Source organism: Cyprinus carpio, chromosome A7 (genome assembly GCF_018340385.1).
Source record: "Cyprinus carpio isolate SPL01 chromosome A7, ASM1834038v1, whole genome shotgun sequence".
NCBI classification, from domain to species: Eukaryota; Metazoa; Chordata; class Actinopteri; order Cypriniformes; family Cyprinidae; genus Cyprinus; species Cyprinus carpio.
Window position 1 is genome coordinate 15,723,683 of NC_056578.1, and position 24,740 is coordinate 15,748,422.

At 35.4% G+C, this 24,740-nt stretch overlaps 2 protein-coding genes across 3 annotated transcripts; both read right to left on the reverse strand.

Annotated features, from left to right (window-relative positions):
- Positions 1-5,196: 5,196 nt before the first annotated feature.
- Positions 5,197-13,782, reverse strand: LOC109058008 (phospholipid scramblase 2-like). The gene is made up of 12 exons (XM_042759910.1): positions 12,529-13,782; positions 11,382-11,660; positions 11,050-11,172; positions 10,654-10,821; positions 10,213-10,485; positions 9,798-9,968; positions 8,564-8,628; positions 8,435-8,477; positions 8,056-8,255; positions 6,881-7,042; positions 6,589-6,750; positions 5,197-6,349 (listed from the first exon to the last, which is right to left on the reverse strand). The coding sequence occupies exons 2-12, from the start codon at positions 11,533-11,535 to the stop codon at positions 6,290-6,292; spliced, it is 1,581 nt and encodes a 526-aa protein (XP_042615844.1). The 5' UTR covers positions 11,536-11,660; positions 12,529-13,782; the 3' UTR covers positions 5,197-6,289.
- A 732-nt stretch (positions 13,783-14,514) lies between these two features.
- LOC109063605 (phospholipid scramblase 2-like) lies at positions 14,515-23,221 on the reverse strand. 2 transcript variants are annotated; one of them, XM_042759915.1, is made up of 9 exons: positions 23,078-23,221; positions 22,428-22,533; positions 19,866-20,084; positions 19,567-19,631; positions 19,060-19,102; positions 18,046-18,266; positions 16,407-16,568; positions 16,163-16,327; positions 14,515-15,783 (listed from the first exon to the last, which is right to left on the reverse strand). In XM_042759915.1, exons 2-9 carry the CDS (start codon positions 22,438-22,440, stop codon positions 15,724-15,726), a joined length of 948 nt encoding a protein of 315 aa, XP_042615849.1. In that variant the 5' UTR covers positions 22,441-22,533; positions 23,078-23,221; the 3' UTR covers positions 14,515-15,723. The 2 variants fall into 2 exon arrangements, with proteins under 2 accessions (XP_042615849.1, XP_042615850.1); XM_042759916.1 differs by lacking the exon at positions 23,078-23,221 and adding an exon at positions 22,650-22,809.
- Between the last annotated feature and the right edge of the window lie 1,519 nt (positions 23,222-24,740).

Here is a 24,740-nt window from a genome sequence, read left to right on the forward strand (position 1 = left end):
CACAGCGTCTCCACGACATGGTGGTGGCGTCAGCAACAATTCTACAGCGAGAATAAAAGTTACTCCTTCTTTCTTTGCGTGAACATTTGGGCGGTGTTATGCAAATCTTCCCACACAGTGACGTAGACGTGGGGGCATGTTTAAACCATTTTAGGAGGGCGTGGATGAGTCTTAACTTTTATAAAGAATATCTCTTTGGGTTTGAGACTTTAGTCTTTGCCACTTTAGGGATCTTATCTATGCACAAACAGCTTGTAACACCCCAAAGAGAAAGGAAAACTATGACCCCTTTAAAAAAACACACGCATCATAAAAGGGCATGTATTTCCTGTTTGTATAGATGTGAAGATGCTGTCAGAACATTCATCCACTAATGCAAAAAAAGTTATCAGAGATCAGAGAGTAAACAGTTACATTTACAATGGTGCTTGAAAGAAGTTTGTGAACCCTTCAGAATTCTCTATATTTCTGCATAAATGTGACCCAAATATCATCACACAAGTCCTGAAAGTTGACGAAGAGAATCCAAACAAACAAATGAGACAAAAATATATACTATGTAATTTATTTATTGAGAACAATGATCCAGTGTTGCATATCTGTCAGTGGCAAAAATATGTGATTGGGGAAGTCTTGGCCTAATGGTTAGATATTTTAACTCCTAACCCTAAGGTTGTGGGTTCGAGTCTCGGGCCGGCAATACCATGAGTGAGGTGCCCTTGAGCAATGCACTGAACCCCAAACTGCTCCCCGGGTGCCTCAGCATAAATAGTTGCACACTGCTCCAGGTGTGTGTTCACTGCTGTGTGTGCACTTTGGATGGGTTAAATGCAGAGCACGAATTCTGAGTATGGGTCACCATACTTGGCTGTACGTCACTTCACTGAATCTTTGCACTACCTATCATTACCCCATTAATATAAGCCCACTCCTCAGTACAGAGAATATAAACCCACTATCAGTCCTGCATAATGGCTTGTAGGAATTTTAGCTCATTCCCCAGTACAGAACCACTTTAACTCTGTGGTGGGTTTTCTCCTGAACTGCTTGATTGGTCCTTTACGTTTCCTTTGGATGAATGTCCAGACTTTGACTTGACCATTCCAAAACATGAACTTTGTTCTTCTTTAACCATTCTTTGGTAGAACTACTTGTGTGTTTGGGGTGGTTGTCTTGCTGCATGACCTATTTTCTCTTGAGATTCAGTTCTTGGACAGATGTCCTGACATTTTCCTTTTGCTTGTATAATTTCAAATTCATTGTTCCATCAATGATGGCAACTATCCTGACCCAGATGCATCAAAACAGGCCCAAATCAGGATACTAGCACCACCATGTTTCACAGATGGGATGAGGTTCTTATGCTGGAATGCAGCGTTTTCTTTCTCCAAACATATAGCTACACATTTAAACCAAAATGTTCTATTTTGGTCTCATCCATTCACAAAACATTTCTCCAATAGCCTTCTGGCTTATCCATGATCTTTATTAAACTGCAGGCGAGCAGCAATGTTCTTTTTGGAGAGCAGTGGCTTTCTTCTTGTAACTCTGCCATTCACATCATGGTTGTTCAGTGTTGTCCTGATGGTGGAATCATGAACATTAACATTAGCCAATGTGAGAAAGGGCCTTGGTTACTTAAAAGTTACCCTGGGGTCCTTTGCAACCTTGCAGACTATTACACGTCTTACTTTTGGAGTGATCTTTGTTGGTCAATCATTCCTGGAGAGGGTAACAATTGTTTTACAATTCCTCCATTTTAATCTGTCTGACTGTGGATTTGTGGAGGCCAAACTCTTTAGAGATGGTTTTGTAACCTTTTCCAGTCTGATGTTTATATCCGAGTTAGTGCTGGCTGCAGATAAAGTTTTAATTGTTGGTGATATTAATATCCATGTTGATAATGAAAAAGATGCATTGGGATCAGCATTCATAGACATTCTGAACTCTATTGGGGTTAGACAACATGTCAACATGTCAGGACCTACTCATTGTCGAAATCATACTCTAGATTTAATACTGTCACATGGAATTGATGTTGATGGTGTTGAAATTATGCAGCCAAGCAATGATATTTCAGATCATTATTTAGTCTTGTGCAAACTTCATATAGTTAAACTGTAAATTCTACTCCTTGTTACAAGTATGGTAAAACAAGGGCCGTCGCAAGGTGGATGTGAGGCCCTCTGCAATTTTGTGTGTGTGTGTGTGGGAGGGGTGCTATAGTAATTAACACAACTTTAACACTCATCTGATCGATTGTTATGCCGTGCTCACTGACATGCTTGCACACGAATCCCGGTCACGCTCACTCTCATAAGGATTGTAAGATCTACGGCATAATAATCATAATAATAATAATAATAAAGCAATTAAAGGATTAAAAGTGATTTAAGGAAATAAGTAAATAAGAATGCTAAAATAAGTTCTAGGTTTGTACTTATATATAAAATAGTTATCAATTTACACTATTTGAAAATAATATTTTATTTTAAAATGTGCACTTTCACTCTTATTCGTATGTCTAATAGTCGAAAACGCAAACGTCTCATCACCTTCATTTATGATTTAATCATGATCACATATTTTCAATTCAAAACGGAGAAATTTCATAAAAAAATTTAGTAGTTTACATCACTAGATAGTCTGTTACTGTCGGTTGCTGAACATTTCTATCGTAAAACAGTTTTCTAATACAGTACTACTTACATCTTTCCACGAAGTCTCGTTATATTGTGACAGTGACAGTAAGACCCGCCTTCTTTGATTTGATTGGATCTCGATCATTCTGACATTGACGAGCACTGATGGACCACTGAGGCAGACCAGCCTTTAACTTTTAAAACTTTTTGTCATCCTAACCACAAACAGCTTTACTCAGTCTTATACTGTCTATCAGCTATGACTATTTTAGTCTTTTGAAGGACAAAATAGGTGGAAAAACATTTTATTATTATTATTCATAAACAACATAACATGCAGGCCAAGAGCGAGGCCCTCTAGAGGCGTGAGGCCCTGTGCTGACATATACTTGGCACAGCCCTTGCGACGGTACTGGGTAGAACCATCACTTCTACCACAAAAGACTGCTTTATAAGTAATCTTCCTGATTTATCCCAATCCCTTAGCATATCCAAAAACTCAGAGCAACTTGATGATATAACAGAAACTATGGACTCTCTCTTTTCTAGCATTTTAGATACAGTTGCTCCTTTACGCTTAAGGAAGATTAAGGAAAACAGTCTGACACCGTGGTGTAATGAGCACACTCGCACCCTAAAGAGAGCAGCCCGGAAAATGGAGTGCAACTGGAGGAAAACAAAACTGGAGGTATTTCGTATTGCTTGGCGGGAAAGTACCCTATCCTACAGAAAAAAAAAACATTAAAGACTGCTAGATCTAATTACTTTTTATCTCTTTTAGAAGAAAACAAACATAACCCCAGGTATTTATTCAATACAGTGGCTAAATTGACATTTCCCAACAGCACAACAGTAATGACTTTATGAACTACTTTACTTCCAAGATCAGTACTATTAGAGATAAAATTGTAACCATGCAGCCGTCAGCTACAGTATCGCATCAGACAGTGCACTATAGATCGCCTGAGGAACAATTCCACTCATTCTCTACTATAGGAGCGGAAGAATTTTATAAATTGTTATATCATGTAAACCAGCAACATGTATGTTAAACCCTATTCCATCTAAGCTCATAAAAGAGGTGCTTCCAGAAGTCATACTGTAGATCCTCTTCTGACTATTATTAATTCCTCATTGTCATTAGGATATGTCCCCAAAACCATCAAACTGGCTGTTATTAAGCCTCTTATCAAAACAACACAACTTGACCCCAAAGAACTAGTTAATTACATACAGATCTCGAATCTCCCTTTTCTGTCCAAGATACTAGAAAAGGTGGTATCCTCACAATTATTTCTTCTTAGAGAAAAATGGTATTTGTGAGGATTTCCAGTCAGGATTTAGATCATATCATAGTACTGAGACTGCTCTAATTAGAGTTACAAATGACCTGCTCTTATCATCTGATCGTGGTTGTACTGTATCTCTCTATTAGTGCTACTGGATCTTAGTGCTGCGTTCGACACTATTGACCACAACATTCTTTTGAATAGACTAAAAAACTTTGTTGGCATTAATGGAAGTGCAATAGCAAAAGGATTAGATATCTGTATTCAGCATTATGATCAATATCACATGGAACCAGATGGCTATAAAAGGTCAAGCAAAAACAAAAGAATGGTACATAGCCTACTAAAGAAAGTAAAAGTAAATGCTACAGAAGTGTTGCATTCTTTTCACTCATTTCATAAACAGGTTGGACAAGAAGTCTTGTTGACTTGTTATGTTCTGTTACCCTTGCCTGTCTAATATGATTCTATTGGGTCCTGACTTCATGGTTTAATGTGCATTTAGCCTTTCATTTTCTTTAATTTTATGGGCATATTAATCTAAAACATTTTGGACCCACTTTATAATGTATCCTTATTTACTACTTAAATTTAAATTAATCATTTGATACAATGCATGTATTGTGTACGTACATGTTTTTACATTGTACTTATATTTGAAAATACTGTACATTTATAATTAATTTCCATAGTTACATCAAAATTTACACTGTTGACCCTAACTCTATCCCTTAAACCTAACCATACCACCAAACCTGCCCCTCACCTTAACTATATATCCAACCTCAATAGATAAATAATAAGACACCTATAAAATTAGACCAACATTTTATCTGTTTTTAAAGACAAACTATAATATTATTAAAAAAGAGATACATCAGCTGACTGCTTCAAAATGAATGTTCTTCTTGATAGCTCATAGCTGGTTGTGGTAAAAGACATTTATAGTTCCTTGGTGATTTTGTTGTGAAAGTGTTATAAAATACATATAAATATATATAAAATACTGTACCAATTTAGGCTAACCAAGACTTGTCATTTGCACTAATATATTGTTGCTCTTTTGTAAGTTTTTGATTGCTTCTGTTGTCCATATTTGTAAGTTGCTTTGGATAAAAGCGTCTGCTAAATGATTAAATGTCAATGTAAATAAAATAAGACTACATTTAAATACATTACTTTTTTTGTTGGGTAGAAGAAATCATATGAATGTGAAACGTGAAAATGTACAAGAAATTAAAAGAATGTTAGCAATCTATTCATGCCATTTTAATTGTTCCAGAAAAAAACAATACAATTTTAAAATGTCCAAAAAAATTTTTTTTTTTCATTGGAAATTTCATTGGCTGCATATTTGCACAGCAGCAGTATACAATTTTGTCTGGAAGGCAAAATATGATTATGAAAGCTAAATACTAATTATGAAAAAGAGTGACAACAAAAAATGACATTTTGAAGAGACACAACAATGACAGTAAATCTGGTTAATTTGTGCTGTACAACTGAGTTTATGGTTATGGAAAAACATTGTTGAATATTTGCATAATAGTGCATTTGTGTTCCCACAAGTGCTGAAATTCACTGAAGAGGAATGCAGAACTGAAGAATATTCCATTTCATGTTGTTCCAAAATGATAGGAAGGGGAGAGGAAAGAAAAGGCTCAATGAGTCCATTTATATTTGTAGGTCTCTCCATCTCGACAAAGGTTGCCTGCCCATTTAGCATTTTTCTCTATGACAACAGTATGTGTCTTATACCCCACTCTCACTCAGACCACATGCATTTGACTCTTTCTGCTATTAGGGAGGAGAGAGAAAAGCAGATCTCTGAAAAGAAAACTCCCTCGAATGTTTTGTACACAACATTCTATAAGTTAATGTAAAAAATATCAATGTAAAACATTAATATCTTTTTGGAGGGGTAATGCATCACAATCCTGTATTGAAAGGAAGATATACAACTTTCAGCTATAAATGTGTCAATTAAAATGAAAGGACAGAGTGTGAATCATATATTTAGAGCAATGCTTGTTTGCAAACAGATGAGAACATAAAAAAATCAAGTTATACATATGTAAGCTTCATTTATATTATATTTGTCATGTACTGTATATATAACATATCGTGTTGCATCTTTCCTCTTATAATCCTGTATCTCCTTTCACTAATGCAATAAAGCACCTAGGTACATATTCTTGTATTATTAAAAACTACATTATTTCCTATTACAAAAATTCTAGCCAATCAAAAAAGGCCAAGCGCCACAAAAACTGAGGCTTTCCGTTAGAGACCCAGGGACAGGGTGGAAAATGGTAGGATATTATTACATTTATACCCATAACCAAAAAGGAAGGCATTTTAAAATCCCTTTAATAATTTCAGAAATAAATTTCCACCTTTTTCAAAGAACATGATGTCCTATGAGAGGAAAAGGAGAGAGAATGAAGAGAGATCAGTCCAAACAAGAATCACTACTATAATACTACATATTTTAACACAACTGCATACTGTTGATATTTTATTATTTGATGTAATTTCATACTATACAGTGTCAAGTCTAATTAATTTCCCAAACAGTTAAAAATATCAGCTCTAAAAATGAACTTCCAATATTTACATGTTCTGTGAATCACCAAAGTCATTTGCTTAATACTCACAATAAGGAGGCAAGCACCTAAAAGTACAGCCTTCATATTAACATCCATGTCCATAGGGAACTGGATACAAAAGTTGGTGGCATCACTGATGCATTTCTTAATGAAACCACTTCGCTGTTTTGTGATTCGACCGATAGAGTCTTTACCAATCATGCCTTTTACCTAAAGACAGACCTTGTTAGTGGTGCAAAAGACGTGTAATCCTAACATCAAATGCAAAACACCTTAACACGTGTTTAAGTCTAAAAAATTATTTCATTATTGCTCTCATTTTGACTGAAATAAATGTTACCTCAAAATTTATGTCACCACAACATTTGAATGGAAGGAAGGGTCCCCGGATCTTCAGTAGTACCTCATTGTTGGGGCCCAGGATGGAGAATTTTGGAAAAAGGCAGGACCACTCCTGTTTCACATAGCCTATGGTTATTCCAGGGGGAGCCTGTACTTCAATCTGAGGGTGAAAAATCAACATCAGTGAATAAATATTAAGAAAAGAGAGTATGTGAAAATGTGTACAATCAGACAAAGTTATAAGACACTTTAGGAATGCAGGTAAATCAAAAGCACCAAATAGAAGTTTTATAGCAGTTTCCAAATGTCTTAATAGCAATGGCAAATCCTTCTCCACTCTAAGTGATTTAAGTGTACAATTAAATTACTAAAAAAAAAAAAAAAAACAGAGTATGTGGCTGTGTAAAAAAAAATCTGATTCTAAAGTATTGAATATTAAATAGTGAATCGAATAACTCAAACAGTGTTAGATACACGCCCAAGAAGTGTGTAAACACACAGCTAAAAATAGAGCGCAGTCCATCTCATGCTAAATCAGTTTAACCCCTGACCACTGTCCCATAAAAAGAACTGGCTCAAATCCCTGCACAGCTGCTTGCAAGTATGTCCTTAAAAACTCAACAACTAAATCATATCCCCATTCATACCAAGATTAGTTTCAAATTACCCCTTCAAATTGCTATCCTCAACCTTTAACTGCATAATTAGGAAAAAACAGCCAGCAACATTGTGTGGGTCTACAAAGTTTTTTTTTTTTTAAAGAGAGAGCCAAAAGGATTCACAAAACAGCTTAGAACTTGCTTGTGAGCAGCTCAATCCCTCACTTAACCATCAGTCATTTGTTTAAAAAATGAACTGGAAGCTGTAATATATAGGTTTGTGAGCCTTTGAATCTCATGCTGTAGTTGTATTATGCTGTATAAACATCCCTTCATTATATCACAAAGTTGTGACTTGATAAAAACTAAACCATACAAATCTTTAATAAGCAATTATGTAAATTGTCAACTAAATAATTTCCCTCATTTCAATGATATTTCATTCTAGGTCATAAAATTACTTGTCGGTTTCTTTGTCTGAGGCCCTGTATGTTGGAGCTCCTTTCAAAATTTGCATAAACGTTTTATTTAGCTGCTACATTAACCTTGATAAGACTGATAAAGTCTGTTCTACCTCTTGCATGAAGCAGCGCATTGGTCTTTCCATATGAATGACCTCTTGGCCCATGTGGTCTTTAATTTCCATTCTAAAACCGCGTGCTGGACCAAAGATATTACGCATAAAGCAGTTACTCTTTTCTTTGGCGTGGTAGATCTCTTGCCCGATGCTGTTCTTGATCTCATATTTGTTGTTAGTCTCAAAGCCAGTAAACACTGTAGACAAATATGATCATAGTTTGTCAGATTAAAATCTCTCTCATGTTTAAACAGTGTGAAAGTATGCAATCTCTTAGAAATCATCAAAGTGTTAACAGAAATGTTTTCAAACATTGGCAGTGCTTTAACACACTTAATAAAAATGGGGAAAAAATAACTAATAGAAGACATCTCACTCTCTATACACTCCATTTTTTGGTGAACAAGTATCTGGTCAATCTGAAATGCACAAAAAATACCAGGTAGTAACCAGACATTACACTTCCAGAAAGATATATTGATAGAAAGAAAGAGGTAAGCCCCACCTGAGTGAGGTATTCGAGACCGGGTGGTACTCCATAAAGTAGAACTAGTGGTGGAACTGCAGGTGCTAGAGACGTTTGTGAGGAGCATGGAGAAACACCATCATTAGACTTGCATCGTCTTTACGGCATCAATGTTCATTAAAGTGATACTCCACCCCAAAATGAAAATTCATTAAGTAATCACTTACAATGTTTTATCCAAACCCGTAAAAGCTCACTTTGTCTACGGAACACAATTTAAGATATTTTGGATGAAAACTGGGAGGCCTGTGACTGTCCCATAGACTGCCAAGTAAATAACAGTCCATAAAAGGTATGAAAGTCGTCGTCAGAATACTCCATCTGCCATCAGACGTGCAATCTTATTTATATTAATCATTAATATACATATAAATAAAAATCACTTATTATAAACCATTCCCCTTTTAATTTTTCCATCTCTGTTGCTTTTTAAGTTACCTTTTATTGTAAAGCACTTTGGATCAACGATGGTTGTGTTAATGTTGTGCTCTATAAATAAAAATTGACTTGACTTGACTCTGTGTCTCTCCATATCATCGCATGCTCTTCTGTATCAGCCGCGCCACAAGGATGCACTGTTTCTACGTGTATTTAGCTTTGATTTGAAATAAAACAGTGCATCCTTGTGGCACGGATGAAACAGAAGAGCATATGCAGCATACAGTGATATGGAGAGACACAGAGGAGACTGTTGACAAAGGAATTGTTGAATAAAGTCTTTATTTTTGTTTTCTTCACTTACAAAAAGTGTTCCCGTCTCTTCATATAACCCAGATTGCACGTCTGATGGCAGATGGAGTATTCTGACGACGACTTTCATACCTTTTATGAACCTTGAGACTGTTATTTACTTGGCAGTCTGTGGGACAGTCACAGGCCTCCTGGTTTTCATCCAAAATATCTTAAACTGTGTTCCGAAGACAAACAGAGCTTTTACGGGTTTGGAACGACATGGAGGTAAGTGATTAATGACAAAATTTTCATTTTGGGGTGGAGTATCCCTTTAAGTACATACACACTATTCAACAAAGTGCATAGGAAAATATTAACTTAGTCTATTTTGGGAAGTACGGATTTTTTAATTAAGTTGAGCTGTTTAATTAATTTAATTTGATGTTGTTAAAGCTAAACTTACTCCAACCTTTAAAATAAGTAACATTTCTTATATCTTAATACTAAATAACACTCAGATATACATTTATTCTAGGTTTACCTGCATATGGCTGAACCTGGTCAGGTGCAGGATTACTCGGACCAGACTGATTCAAGTCTGGCTGAACTGGAGGCGGAGGACTCATTGACTGAAGTTCTATGGCTGGAGGAGCCGGTGCAGGACCTTCTGACTGAGGCATGAGATTTGGAAGGTTGTTTTGGACGGGATGACCTAGTTAAGACAATAATCAACATTTTTGTTTTTATTGATTTGTGTCCTTGTTTGTATTGATGTACTCCTTCCTATGTCACTGGATGAACTGACAGCAAAGTACATTTGAAAATGGTTAACTTTTATTGTACATGGAAAGAAAAGCCTTTGTTTTAGTTGAAAATTTTAATCTAAATATGTCATTCACATACATATGCATTCTTTTTCCTTGCATATAACTGAAACTGGTGAGGTGGTAGATTACCTGGAGTAGACAGAATGACTGTCTGAACTTGAGGTGGATGATTGCCCAGCTGGAGCCCTGCAAGTGGAGGAACCTGCCCAGGTACTACATAACCTCCCACAGGGTAAGTGGAAAGTTGCTGTCCTGGCTGAGGCATTGGATTTGGAGATTGATTCATGAGTGTCTGAACTGGAAGTGGTTGATTCTGTGGCTGGAGCACTGCACCTGGAGGAACCTGTCCAGGTCCTGCTGTCTGAGGTATGGCATTTGGAGGGTAGATTTGGACTGGATGGCCTAGTTTAAGACAATAATCAATAAAGTGTGAAAACCATGAACTTTTTCGTTTTAATAATCTAGTTAATTCTTTATGACATCACAATAATAACTTTTTTCTTTTCTTTTTTTAATTTGAACATCTAAATATTACATACTTTTCAAACATACTTTTTTTTTTTTTTTTACCTGTATATGACTGAACCTGGTGATGTGCTGGATTACTCAGACCAGATTGATTCAAGGCTGTCTGAACTGGAAGTGGTTGATTCTGTGGCTGGAGCCCTGCTGGAGGAACCTGTCCAGGTCCTGCTGTCTGAGGTATGGGATTTGGAAGGTAGCTTTGGACTGGATAGTCTAGTTTAAGAAAAAAAAAATGGAGAGTGAAAGTAAAAGCCTTGCAAGTTTAAAGAATCTAGTTAGTACAGTAACATTTCTTCTTTATGTGGCACTATTTGTATTGAGGTGATGTGTGTAGTATTTAAAAACTAACTTGTCCATTTTGAAAAATAGAGTCTTTATTTAATCCTTTGAATATCTAAATGTTATGTAACACTCAGATATATAGATTTATTCTATACTTACCTTTATATGGCTGAATCAGTTGTGGCACTGCATTAACTGTAGCAGATATATTCATGACTGGCTGAACTGGAGGTGACTGATTCTCTGGCTGAAGCCCAGCAGGTGGAGAAGCTGGATCAGGACCTAAATGAGAGTGAAAAACTTTCTAGTTAGTATAGTAAAATATATTAATCTGTTTGAGCCACTATTTGAATTTATACATGTATGTAATCTGGATTATTGTAAACAGGAAAGTGGATTTAATACAGCCTAACTGTCATTTTGCTAAATTTAATTTCCTTCCAACTTCTGCAAATTACAATTAAAATTATATCACACTCAGATATACATACACATGTATGTATGTTCTTCATGAACCTGGAGAACAACTTCATAGACTGGTTCAGACTGAGTCAAATGTGGCTGAACTGGAGGTGGTTGAACGTCTGTCTGGAGTCCAGGCGCAGGACCTTCAGGTGCAGGATTACTTGGATCAGACTGATTCATGACTGGATGAACTGGAGGCGGTTGATTCACTGACTGAAGTTCTTTGGCTAGAGGGCCCAATGCAGGACCTTCTGGTTAAGGTATGAGATTTGGATGTTGGTTTTCAGTTGGTTTTGGTGGGGAGTCTGGTTTAAGACAATATTTAAAAAAAAACTGAGTCACTCTGGGATCGATTTAATTGCAGTCTGAATCACTGAATGACCAGACATCTCTGGCTTTCAGATCATAGACATCCATCTTTACAATCTGCACGAATGTGAAAGAGATACCAAAGTGAGCCTTAAGATTTTCATTGAATAACCACTTTAATTTTGTCTGTTCTTTCAACAAAGCTGTCATACGGCATACTTTTAGGATCAGTGCCTTTTCTGATTGATCTGGAACTTGATTAACAGGTGATACTTATTCAGTGACACATACGGGAAGAAAACCAGAAAAAAGAAAAAAAAAAACGTAAAGACACAGACAGTTGACAGACAAAAACAAAACAAAACAAACAACAACAAAAAAAAAAACACACTCATAACCCGTTGCAAACATTCCGTACTATAGAATGTGGTCAAACATGTTATTGCATATTCCATCCCTTCATCTTCTTGATTTGAATTTTTAAACTGAAAAAAAATTATCTTGGGGATTCAAACAAGACAAATCGCTATATAAGCTAAATCACCTAGCAACAGGATGTGTATCACCTGCTACAGAGAAGAAACTGGCTCAGTAAAACTGACTATTAACTGAGTAAATGGAGGTAATTTAAATTACTAGAATTGTTTTAAACAAATAAAACTTCAGTACTGAGATGCTGAAGACCTTTTGTTAGAGAAGCAGCACAGCCACTATGGTGATGGAGGAAAAGTAAATGAAGTTTAAGTTGTGGACAAAAATGTGTGTCCAAATGAAGTCAGGAATAGAAGTAGTATGATTTCCAACAACTACAAAGACCAAAGGTAAATTAACACTTACCTATCAAAACTCTGAACAAAGTCTTACCTCATGGGATGGTCCACAAATGGGATGTTCTGTAGAGAACTTCCTTGGTGTTGAAATGATTGTCTGGATACAGGGATCAATAATAATTTTGGGATTTTCTTCTGTTTAACATATGGAGATATCTGTGCTTGTGGCGTTATCTTACACATGTATTTATGGTTTCTGTTTTGATACTATCTCCTCCCCTTTTCTTACATATTTAAATTAACAACCTGAGAAAGGTGTATGACTTTTTTTAAAAGATCATATTACACTAATGCCTCACTATCTAGCAGATAAAATGTGACCCAGGAGAGTTTAACATACCTACGAAGCCTATGAAGAACCACAGTTTTAATGTCTGTCAGTCTGTCTGCATGTCTTCGCATTTATTTTCATGTAATTTATGTAATGTTATATAAAGTGTTGCTGTAAAATCTTGATCTGATCTAAATTGATTTTTGGTCATATTGGATACCCCAAAAATGACTTCATGATTTATCTAATGTTTTTGTGATAATCCTGTGAAATATGAACCCGGGAAAGCGGTTGTAGATAAACAGAAACAAGTGCATCTTGTTGACATCATTGTTAGCTATGGTTAAATTTCCTAGCATGATTTAATGTGAATTACGTTCAAATTAACCAAAAAAAAAAAAAAAACCTGGGTTGTTGAAATGTCTATTATTGTAAGTATTAATCTGCATGTGTGTATATTGAGGCAAGCCATTTGAGTGTACAGTGCATTTTAAGTTAATGCTCCTTTCCTTATTTTGCTTAAAAAGAGTGACAGACATTATTGATCTTATTGTATTTTAGGCACTGTAAAATTGTAAATGATGGTTATTTTAGCTTAAGCCTACATCTGAAGTTCTTCATTTGGCTACATATTAGGGGTTTTGCAACAATAGATGCGGTAGAATAAATCACACAAACCACCAACATAATATTATACATTTATTAAGTATAATGTTATACTAATATTGCATACACAAACACATACACAAGAAGGCATATGCAAGTATATATATTGATTATGTATGGGGAGATCAGAGAACACGATCAGTTTAACAATTTAGTAATTAGCAACTGGGATACTGAATTTGACTAACAAAATGAATGTGTACACAATTAAAAAAGATCTATTATTGTTAGAATTCACCCTGTTAGTGATAGGGAACAACTTTAATTTGCAGTGTATAAATGCAGGAAATTTATATCAAAGTTTGAAATACAGTGAGCAAAACATAAAAAAAAAAAAAAAAAAAAATAAAAAACACTCATCCTCCTTCATAATATTATTAATAATTTAAATTAATTTAATTATATTTATTATTATTATTATAATAATATATATATATATATATATATATATATATATATATATATATATATATATATATATATATAATATACACACACTCTTATTTATATTAGGCCAGTGTCTATATAACCAGCCAGAAAAAAATAAAATAAAACGTCATGTGGTATGTTATGACAGACTAATAAAATGTTTTATCACAGGGATATTAAAGTTTATCCACAGGACTTTTTGGAATTGTTTCCTGAATTCCCATGCGTTTTTCATGATACTCATGGATTTAACTGACAAATATTCATTAATTAACACCATCCTAAGAATTTAAAGAGTGCTTAAATGAGAGGCTGGCTTTTATCAGCTGACAAGCGCCCCCTGTAGGACACTTAAAACAAAAACAAACAAAAAAAAAAAAAAAAAAAAAATTATATAGACATAAACATAATATATATATATATATAAATATATATATATATATATATATATATATATATATATATATATATATATATATAATATAATAATAATAATAAATATAATTTTTTATAATAATATATATTACACCCACACAATGAAAATGATCCAATATTACATATCTGTGAGCAGCAAAAGTATGTAAATCTCTATGTAAAATTAATCAATGTAATGAAATTAGTCCATCTGTTCAGAGGTGTTTTTGATCAGTGAGATGACTATCAGGTGTCACTGTGTGCAGAGTTTTATTTAAAGAACAGGGATCTATGAAAGTTTGGTCATGTTTGTGGAAGTGTATCATGGCACGACAAATGAGATCTCTGAGGACCTCAGAAAGAGCGCTGATGTTGTTCATCAGGCTAGAAAAGGTTACAAATCCATCTCTAAAGAGTTTGGACTCCACCCATCCACAGTCAGACAGATTGTGTACAAACAGAAATTCTATAGACCAGTGCTCTCCAAAAAGATATATATATATATATATATATATATATATGCAACAATTACTAATCTATTAAATTACTAATCTATTAGTAACAAATTGGCATTCTACCCATATTAAGTCACTGGTCTATACGCACAGAAAACCATGAACTACTTCCTTGTTTTCTCCTTTTTTCACTTGTTGTCAGAGTCATTAACTTGCATGCAACCCCCACCATCGTGCATTACTTGGCTGCACGAACATCCGTATGTTTTGACTCAGTGGTTCTCAATTCCAGTCCTTGCGTACCACTGCTCTGCATATTTTGCGTGAAATAATATACCTCTATAAATATACAATTTAAATTTATGTCTCGCACACTGTAATGTCCTTTGAATGGAACATATGCTCCCTTCGAACTGGAATCATGGCGGAATATCCTTTGATGTCCACTTCACAGGGGACTTCAGGTCATATAGAAAAGCGTCTGAAGTGATAAAAGATACATACGAAATGTGCAGAGCGGTGTTACTCAAGGACTGGAATTAAGAACCACTGTTTTAAACAAAATGGTTTGCATTTAGCACAATAAAACTGAATTTCCTTCTAAAAGACTGAAAAAAAATATACACTTTATGAGATAATGTAGAAAAACGTGTTAGGTTGCATGTTAAAGTTTACTTCTAATAAAAAAATAAAAGTTTAACAAAAACATAAGTGTTAGTTGCTTGTACTATTGTGACAAGTCATTTGTAATTATTGTAGGCTGTGATTGTTTAAAAGTCATCAGTGAACAGTTACTCATGATACCTCGCCTCTCATTGTAAATATTGCTGGTCACATGAACACTATAAAATGACACTAAACATGTCCCTTGGTTTTTCACTGGTTACCCAAGAAAATACAGGACAAAATGTGAGCATTTCATCAGTTATAAAAAAAAAAAAAAAAAAAAAAAAAAAAAAAAAAAAAACACTAACTTACTAACTTAGCAAGAGCTCTAAGAGAATACAGTATTACGTTGGTTTGTGTCTCCAACTTTTTCAAAGAACATGAAATCCTATGAAAAGAAAGAGAGAAAGAACAAAGAGTCAGAACAGAATCTTTTGGGGAAGAATGTTCTAGTGCAGGGGTTCGGCAACCTTTTGCCATTATAAATGTTTCTGGTTAACCACTGTGCCACTTTAGACATTTCACTAACTATAAGTAACTTTGCAACTACATTTCAACTACCAATTATTAGAGTATTAGCGGACTGTCTGCTTAATGTCTGCTTTATTTCAAGTGCTATAAGATTTTATTTTTATGATCCTCCAACAGACATTCTATCGACTACACATTTATACCCAAGAGAGAATTTATGTATTTATAGGTTGTGGTTGCATAATGGTTAGAAGACCATTGTGGATCATTAAACATGTCATTAGCTTAATACTCACAACAAGGAAGCAAGCACCCATAAGTACAGCCTTCATCTTCACATCCATGTCCATTGGAAACTGGATGCCAAAGTTGTCAGTGTCAGTAAAGACTTCCTTTAACAGGCCGCTCCACTGCTTACTAATGCGACCGATAGGCTTCCCAGTACCGTCTTTGCCTTTGAGCTAAATAAAGAATACAAATTTATGGTTAGAAACCTACCAATTTCAAAATGATTTTGCTTGGTGTCAGTAGTAAAGTTACCTCAAAGTTCACATCCCCACAGCAGTTACATGCCAAGCAGGGCCCTTCAATCTTCATCACAGTCTCCTTGTTTGGCCCCTGGATGGAGAATTTTGGATAACAGGGGTGCCAGTCCTGCTTCACATACCCTACAGTAGTTCCCGGGGGGGCCTGAACCTCCATCTAAAGACAAAATATAGACATTGATTGTCATAGCTAATTAGAAATACACAGCAATGCCCAAATAGGATTTTTAAAGTGCCCCTATTATGCCATTTCCAGTACTGCCTTTCATGCAGTGTGTAATGTAGCTGTATGTGAAAGTAAATGATCAAAGTTGTAAAGCCGAAAGTGCACGATAAAGTTATTGTCACCCAAAATAAAGAATCGACTCTCTACAGCCTAAATGAGTCGTTAGTAATTCGAATCCCACATTCGTGACGGCTACACAACATGGGGTAACACATTTGCATAATTCCCACCTATGTTCTACGTTGGCAGGCAGCGAACAACTTCAAATACATCATTTTACTGACGATTGCTTCTCTAATCTCGGGGAGTAAAAAAATAAAAATAAAAAAAAATCTCAGGGTTTTCAACCCGGATTCACTAAACCCTTCCTCTTGAAAGATGGCTCAGTACCGTTTATTTGGACCTGGTGGCTCCACTGAATCTCAAGTATGATAAACAATAAATGTTTATATTTTCTATCGATTTTAACTATTCTGAGTAAACGAAAGCATTTTTTGACCTTGCATGCATGTAATCCTATTGTAGGAGACTCCCAAAACAACATTAGGAACCTTAAAAATTGCATAATTGGGGCACTTTAAGCTAGCAGCTGTGTGCACATAGACATGTTCAAAAGGAATAAATTATGGTTCAGTGAAATAAATTAAAAAATAATTTATTTCTGTGATGTAAGTTGGATTTCTAGCAGCACTTTTCGGTGTCGCACGATCTTTCATAAATCATCCTAATATGCTGATTTGGTGCTCAAGAAACATTTCTTATTATTAACGTTGTGTAAACAGTTGTGCTGCTTAATGTTTTTTGGAAACTATGATAATTTTTTTTAAGGTTCATTTATAAATAGAAAGATCAAAAGAACAGCATTTATTTAAAATATAAATATTTTGTTACATTCTAAATATTTTTATGGTTTCTTTTGATCAATTTAATGCATCCTTGCTGAAAACAAACAAAAAAAGTATTCTTTACAAACAACAACAAAAATCTTACTGTTTCCAAACTAAAACTACATGAACTGCATGATTACTGACTACTTGCAAAGACAGAGTGGCATAAAGTCCTATGTCCAAACTGACTCTATGCCATTTATAACACTTCACACACATTCATGTCAGAAGTAGGTCAAACAACATGTTCTTTAGATGACTGGTTCTCAATTCCAGTCCTGGGGACCCTCTGCTCTGCACATTTTGCATTTCTCCCTTATTTAACAATCCTGATTCTGAATCAGTGATTCAGATCCTCAGCTCATTAGGAGAGAGATCCATTAACTGAACAGGGTGCATTAAATAAGAGAGACATAGAAAATGTGCAGAGCAGTGAGTCACCAGGACTGGAATTAAGAACCACAGCTTAACGTAACAAACATAATTAAATGCAAAGCTTTGATATGGCCTGTCCATTATACCTCTTGTAGGCAGCAGGGGCACCAACAGGAGACACAGCGGAAAGGTCGGATCAGTCGTATGACCTCTCGATCGGCGTTGTCTTTGATCTTCATGTCAAAGCTGCGCAGGGCTCCACAGCAGTTGCGTGTGCAGCAGTCATTTTTTTCTTTGGCAGAATAAATCTTTTGACCGAGGCTATTCTTGATCTCATACTGGTTGTTGGTCTCAAAGCCAATGATTGCTGTACAGGACCAAAAAACATGAGGAGAAATTAAACTATGAGTCTGAGTGTTTGTTTGTTTTTAAAGCCATGCCAGCTTCTGTGTCTATTTTCATGGCAAGAAAAAATTACGGCTAAACCATCTCTTTATAATGGATCTAATTAAATCTTTATATAGGTTTTTACCATTTATTTTCACTAAAAACTGTATTTGGCTTAACTCTTAAAAAGCTCTTCAAAAGAGTTAACTGAATAATAATAAAAAAAAAAAATCTCAATGAGTTAAAACCAGCACAATCTAATAAAACACGCTTCAGGGATAAAGGCTTTTGGCAGAAAGAACATGTTAGAGCAGGGATCTCCAACCCTGCTCCTGGAGAGCTACCATCAGTTCCAACCCTGCTCCAACACACCTGTCTGTAATTATCAAGTAGCCCTGAACACCTTGATTAGCTGGTTCAGGTGTGTTTGATTGGGGTTGGAGCTGAAATCTGTAGGACAGTAGCTCCCCAGGAGCAGGATTGGAGACCACTGCGGATCTTCTCCTAGTATTAAATACTTGTGTCATCCTGGAATGACCTATTCTACAGTGGGTATGAACAATCTGGTCCCATCGGTTGAAAAATTGATAGAAATGTCTTTTTCTTTGAGTGTCTGAATTAAAGTAAAAGTAGCAAAAAAGTAACAGCAAGTAAAATTGTCTCAGGCTTAAAATAAAGATAACGCATAAAACGAAACAGACAAGCTTTGCTTTAATGCACTCAAGTTATATAGTAAACAGCTTCAACAACATACACAATACAGAAAGACTCACCCTCTAACAACTCCACTTTCTGATGAATAAGGATCTGATCAATCTGAAATGTAAAGAGTACACTAGTAACAAGACTTACAGGCACACTTAAGTTAAGTAAACATCAGAGAAAACTAGTTCGTTCTGCTCTTCCTGGGAAGTTCAAATTTACAACTTGGGAAATCGTAATTACGACGTCAGGTGTGTTCAAATCATTTTGATCAGACCAGAGATTCTCTGATCACATTTCTACAAAACATACAATGTTTTTACTCAATTTATGAAGGTGTTGTAAACTGAACTTATTTCCCTCATGTTTGTACACATCATATTTTGTAATGCAACTTAGTTTTATTGTGAATTAAAAAAAATTTTTTTTTTTAAATGTACAGGCAAATTTACCATCCAAACACTCCAAAGCTTCCCCACTCATAATCACGACTTTTCTGTAGTGTTCATGTGCATTAAACTTGTAAATACATACTTTCTGACTATGTGACTTTGGATGTACCAAATGACATGGCCAACCTGAGTGAGGTACTCCAGACCAGGTGGTACTCCAGCAGGCACTGAGACTGGTGCAGGGACAGGTGCTACAGAAGGTTGTGAGGAAGATCATTAGGCACACCATCATTAGTCAGCATGCATTATGTAACAACACTCATACTCATTTTGCAGTTTTTATAATATTAATGATCAATAGAATGAGTCTTTTAGAATCCTTCTTTCATCTTTGTTCTGTGTGGTCACTTTGCCCACTTACCTAATGTTCACCTTTTACTTCACAATATTTTTTGTAAATTAAGACTAAATTTAGACATGCTTACCTCCATATGGCTGGCCATGGTGTGATGCTGGACTAACTGGACCAACTGGACCAGGCTGATACATGACTGGCTGATCTGGAACTGGCTGGTATCCTACTTGGAACCCTGCAGGTGGGGCCGCCTGTGCAGGATCTCCATAACCTCCCATGGGATAGGGGGGCATGGAGTGTCCACCCAGCTGGGGCATGGGATAAGGAGGCTGGTGTGGAGATGGGTAGCCTGGTATAAAACAATTTTAATATGCAACGTGAAAAAAAAAATAAAAAAAATTTTATATTTATATATATATATATATATATATATATATTATATATATATATATATTATATATTATCTATATATATATATATATATATATATATATATATATATAAAAATAACAAAATGCTTCTTTAGCTGAACTCTGATGAGACATATTAGGCAATGCTGTAAAAATAAAAATAAATGTCTATTTTAGACCGCAGCATACATGTGAGGCATTCCAAAGGAAAAATATATAAAAATAGCCACCAATAACTAGAAGGGGTCATAAATAATTCATTGTAACAATATTGACTACTTGCAGTAGTCATCTACAGTATAACAACATCATGAACAATGTGTGTCTTGTCATTCTATTTAAATATTTAGCATCTTTTCTATTTCACATCAGCCATTTACTCTGCAACAACCAGACATATAGATGAAAATTAAGCATTAGTGTCAGCAATTAGGACAATTATGTAATATCTGGATAGCTGGATAATAAACTTTTTTTTATTAATTAAAATTTATTACTAATCAAATCAGTCACTTTTTCTCATTTTAAAGGTTGGGTGTTTCTCAATTTCTCGGTTAGTAATACTGGTTGCAATACATCCTCCTATTGTATAATATTATATTGTAATAATATATGGAGTAACACCAGCATTCAGCTTTGGCATCACAGGAATAAATTACATTGTAAAACACTAGAACAGAAAACTGTAATTTTAAGTTGTAACAATTTTCCAGTGTATTACGGTTTTTATTTTTGCTCTAATAAATGCAGCCTTGGTAAGCTTAAGAGTCTTTTCAAAAAACAGCCCCACAATTTTTTTAACAGTTTTGTACCTCAGGAGTGAACACAGCAGGTGTGGCTTAATATTTGACCTTTTTAATCCTCCCATTGATCCAATCTGAAACTGCCATTTTCAATATGAATTATATAATAATATAAACTATTCAAATCTTTCACCATCCATTTAAAAAAAAAACAAAAAAAAACCTTATTACAGATTTTGTTATAAGTTGCACAGATCTACTCTTCTGTACATTATGGTGCCGTTGAGAGAAATCTTAAACTTCTACGGTCATGTAAAACTCCTTTAAAAGTATCAGCATTAAGAATGTATTAAATGTTTTACCTCCACAATCATACATCAGTGAGGGGGAGGGGGATGTTTGCAGACATCCACTATTCCCCTCAAATTAACATTCATTTTCTAACAACAGTAAAATGTTTAGAGTAGCCTACTAAATCATAAGAAAATCTGCATAACATGCGACTGAAGGGTCCTGAAAGGAATCAATCTTTCTGGCAGAAATGTATGCATTTTATAAGCAAACCAATTGCTGGATAGTAGTGTTGCATAATCCTTGACCATCCCACACAAAAACCATCGACATTTACATCTTGTGATTGTGTTTTGAACACTCCCATCTTGCCATTCCAGTTTTCCAGTGCTACACATTGCTTGAGCCATTCACTAGAACAAAGGATGTGATGAGGCCTTTTGCAACAGATTTTTTTCCATTGTGTAATGCATTAGAAAAATGACTTACATGAGCATGACTGGAAAACATGAATCAATAGTTCCAGTAGAAAAATAATTAATGCTGTTAATCCACTCAACATGGACTAAATAGTGTCAGCCTGTTTGGTAAATACTAGCCTGAATTCCACAGCTTGTTAAGAACACAGTTGCTCCAAAGACGTTGGTGTTAACGATCCTAATTGTGTTAAGGAATCACTTGACTGCCAGTTTAACAGCAAAATGCAATCAAGTGTGGACTGGATGGTTCTTATCAGTTGTCCGCTCTGAAGTGAGCGCAGTACATTTAATCTCAAAATAGAGCTATGATTTGCCCTAAAAAGACCTCTTCACTGATTTTCAGATACCATTTTTGTATGATCAGACAAATGTAAAGAAAAATAATAGGTAAAGCTAAAGTCACAGATGTTTCATAGTGTAATAAAACTCAGCTCTTAAAGCTGCATAGCCCGTGGAAACCAATAAATGTGGAACACAGCCACTTTTGTAGGCTTAACGTCCTGCATTCCTTTCTAGAGAAAATAAGTTTCCACCAAAACACACACCTTCACTTCAACAGGCATGAAACTGCACGAATCACATTTAAGGGGGGAAAATGTAAATAGACGATGTAGACAGTTTTCAGCACGGTGAACTTGTAAACCTGGGTACTGTAGGGCACTATTGCAAAACTCACTGGTTGTTTAAAACATTACATTATTAAAAATAAATAAATCAACAAATATGCTCTACTGCATTTCAAGGAAAATTAACAACATATTATCATTACCTGGGGCAGACATGTTGAAGACCGATCTGAGATTTTCAGAGCCAATGTCTGTCTACCAGCACCTCGATCACTGCGGGCGAAGAAAAGTTAGGAAGCTGTGTTCGCGCTGGAAACAAGCAGAACAGGTCCAGAAAGAACTTAAGTTCGACTTCGAATGAAAAGATCAATGTTGAAATGTTCTAAAACCATTTTAAAGGAAATATAAAAGAAATACGCAAGTACTTAAGGAAATCCGTCAGTAGGCTACGTGCCAGCCCGTTTAATTTTCTAAAAACATATTGAAGCAATAACACCATGACGTCGCCTCAAATGGGTGGGGCGATGATGCCTATCTTACTGGGTCAAGGCTATTTCTTCACAAAGACAGCAACAAATATGCCAAAGGATTCGCGAAGAAAACTGAAAAAGGAAAATAAAACTGAAACTGATCAGCCTTCTTGGCTTCTTATAAGCATGCCGTTAAGTATGCTTTATCTACATGCTTAATGAACAAAGATTATGTTTATACGAAATTAATTACTGTCTCCGCAGTTTATCTATTATAATACCTATCTAGCATACAAAACCCGTGCAAAACGGTATTAAAATACTCTAACCTATATAGCCGAGATTTCGAAACGAGGGAAAAACAGTCCACCATGATCACTCACATCTCAGCTCTTTGAGAGGCAGCTTTGATACTCTTCAAACAGGCAACAAATTCTCCACAGAGCAGTTCTTGTTGCAGTGATTATTCGGATGTATGGAAAGAGGAAAGTTTTCAATAATTTCCCTCACTTTCGCTTTTGCTAAAAAAAAAAAAAAAAAAGACAAGCGTTTACACACAATGTCAAAACATGAAGCCTTCGCTTTCTCTATGAATCTCCTCCCCTTTATATGACGCATGTAACCTGAGAACGCCACAAGACTTCTATTAAGAAACTAGTCGTAGAAGAAAATGAGGATGTTATTGTCCATTTTGCAATATTCCGTAACCTACAAAGAAATAGGAAGTGTTTTTTTTTTTTTTGTTTTGGTAATTTGTTCTTATAATATTTATACCCAATTCCTGTCCTACACTTTTCACATTTCGTATGAAGGACTATCACTTAAGACGTTTGTCTTATTCGACCGTAATTGCCTTGCGAAGTGGACATCACTATTCCAGAATGAGAACTTCCCTAGTAAGTTTCGTGTGTGTGAAGACGCTGCGGCTGTGGTGTGGATTTCCCCTGTCCAGGGAGTAGGGAGCAATGAACACTGTGTGGGGACCATGTCAATGAGAACACAGTTCATGCATGGAGCTCTCTTCTAATGAGCTGGCTATCTGAATCAGGCGTGTTAAATAAGAGAGACATGCAAAATGTGCATGCAATTGAGAACCACTGCACTAATAGCAGGGATGTCAAACCCAGAGTGCACCCAATGCACTTGCATTTATTTAGCTCAGTTAAGTTCAACTGTATGTCCTTATAAAAGCATAGCTTTTAACCAACCCTGCTCCAACACACATACCAAATAGTTTTCAAACGAGCCTGAAGGACTTGATTAGTTGGATCAGGTTTGTTTAATTAGGGTTAAATCTAAACTCTGCAGGGCTCTGGCCCTCCAGGAATTGAGTTTGACACCACTGCACTATGGTGTTTTATAACTTGAACTAATTTCCTGACAGTCTCACTCGTGAAAACCACAAAACACACACAAGACCATAAATAGCCATTTGCAACACCTCCAATCTGCTCTGAATCTTCATATTATGAAGGTGTTTTTAGTGAATGCACACCGTTGTTATTCATGCGTTTGGCTTTTCATAACTCGATGAAAAAAAACTAATTATTCACTAAACCAACAGCACACCGCTATAAGTCATTGGTTACTGGTCAAAACTTGTTTACTAAATTCTTTGATCCTCTTGGCAAGAAATGGAAAATGTATGTTTTGGTTACAAATATTTGCGTTAACACGTCATTTATCTCCCCCGAAAGGAGGCACAACCGAGCAGACTCTGAATAATATCTCATCCATTCAGACAACAGCTGTTCTTAATCATTTTTCCCCCCATTATACACACAGTAATACTGAGTGTTTGTAAAATAAAGAACTGTGCATGTGTTATGTGAAGCATCTGCCAAGATTCAAGATTAGCATGTAGTCGGTTTCACAGTCAAAATAATTAAAACACTAAGTAATAATAATAATGATATATAATAAAATAATAAAGAGAATTCTAGACAATTAAGCATATTCCAAAGATAATCTTACATGTCATGACAAACATTTGCAGTTTCACACATATTTTTGTTATAGCACCACCTTGTGGCCTATTTGTAAAAT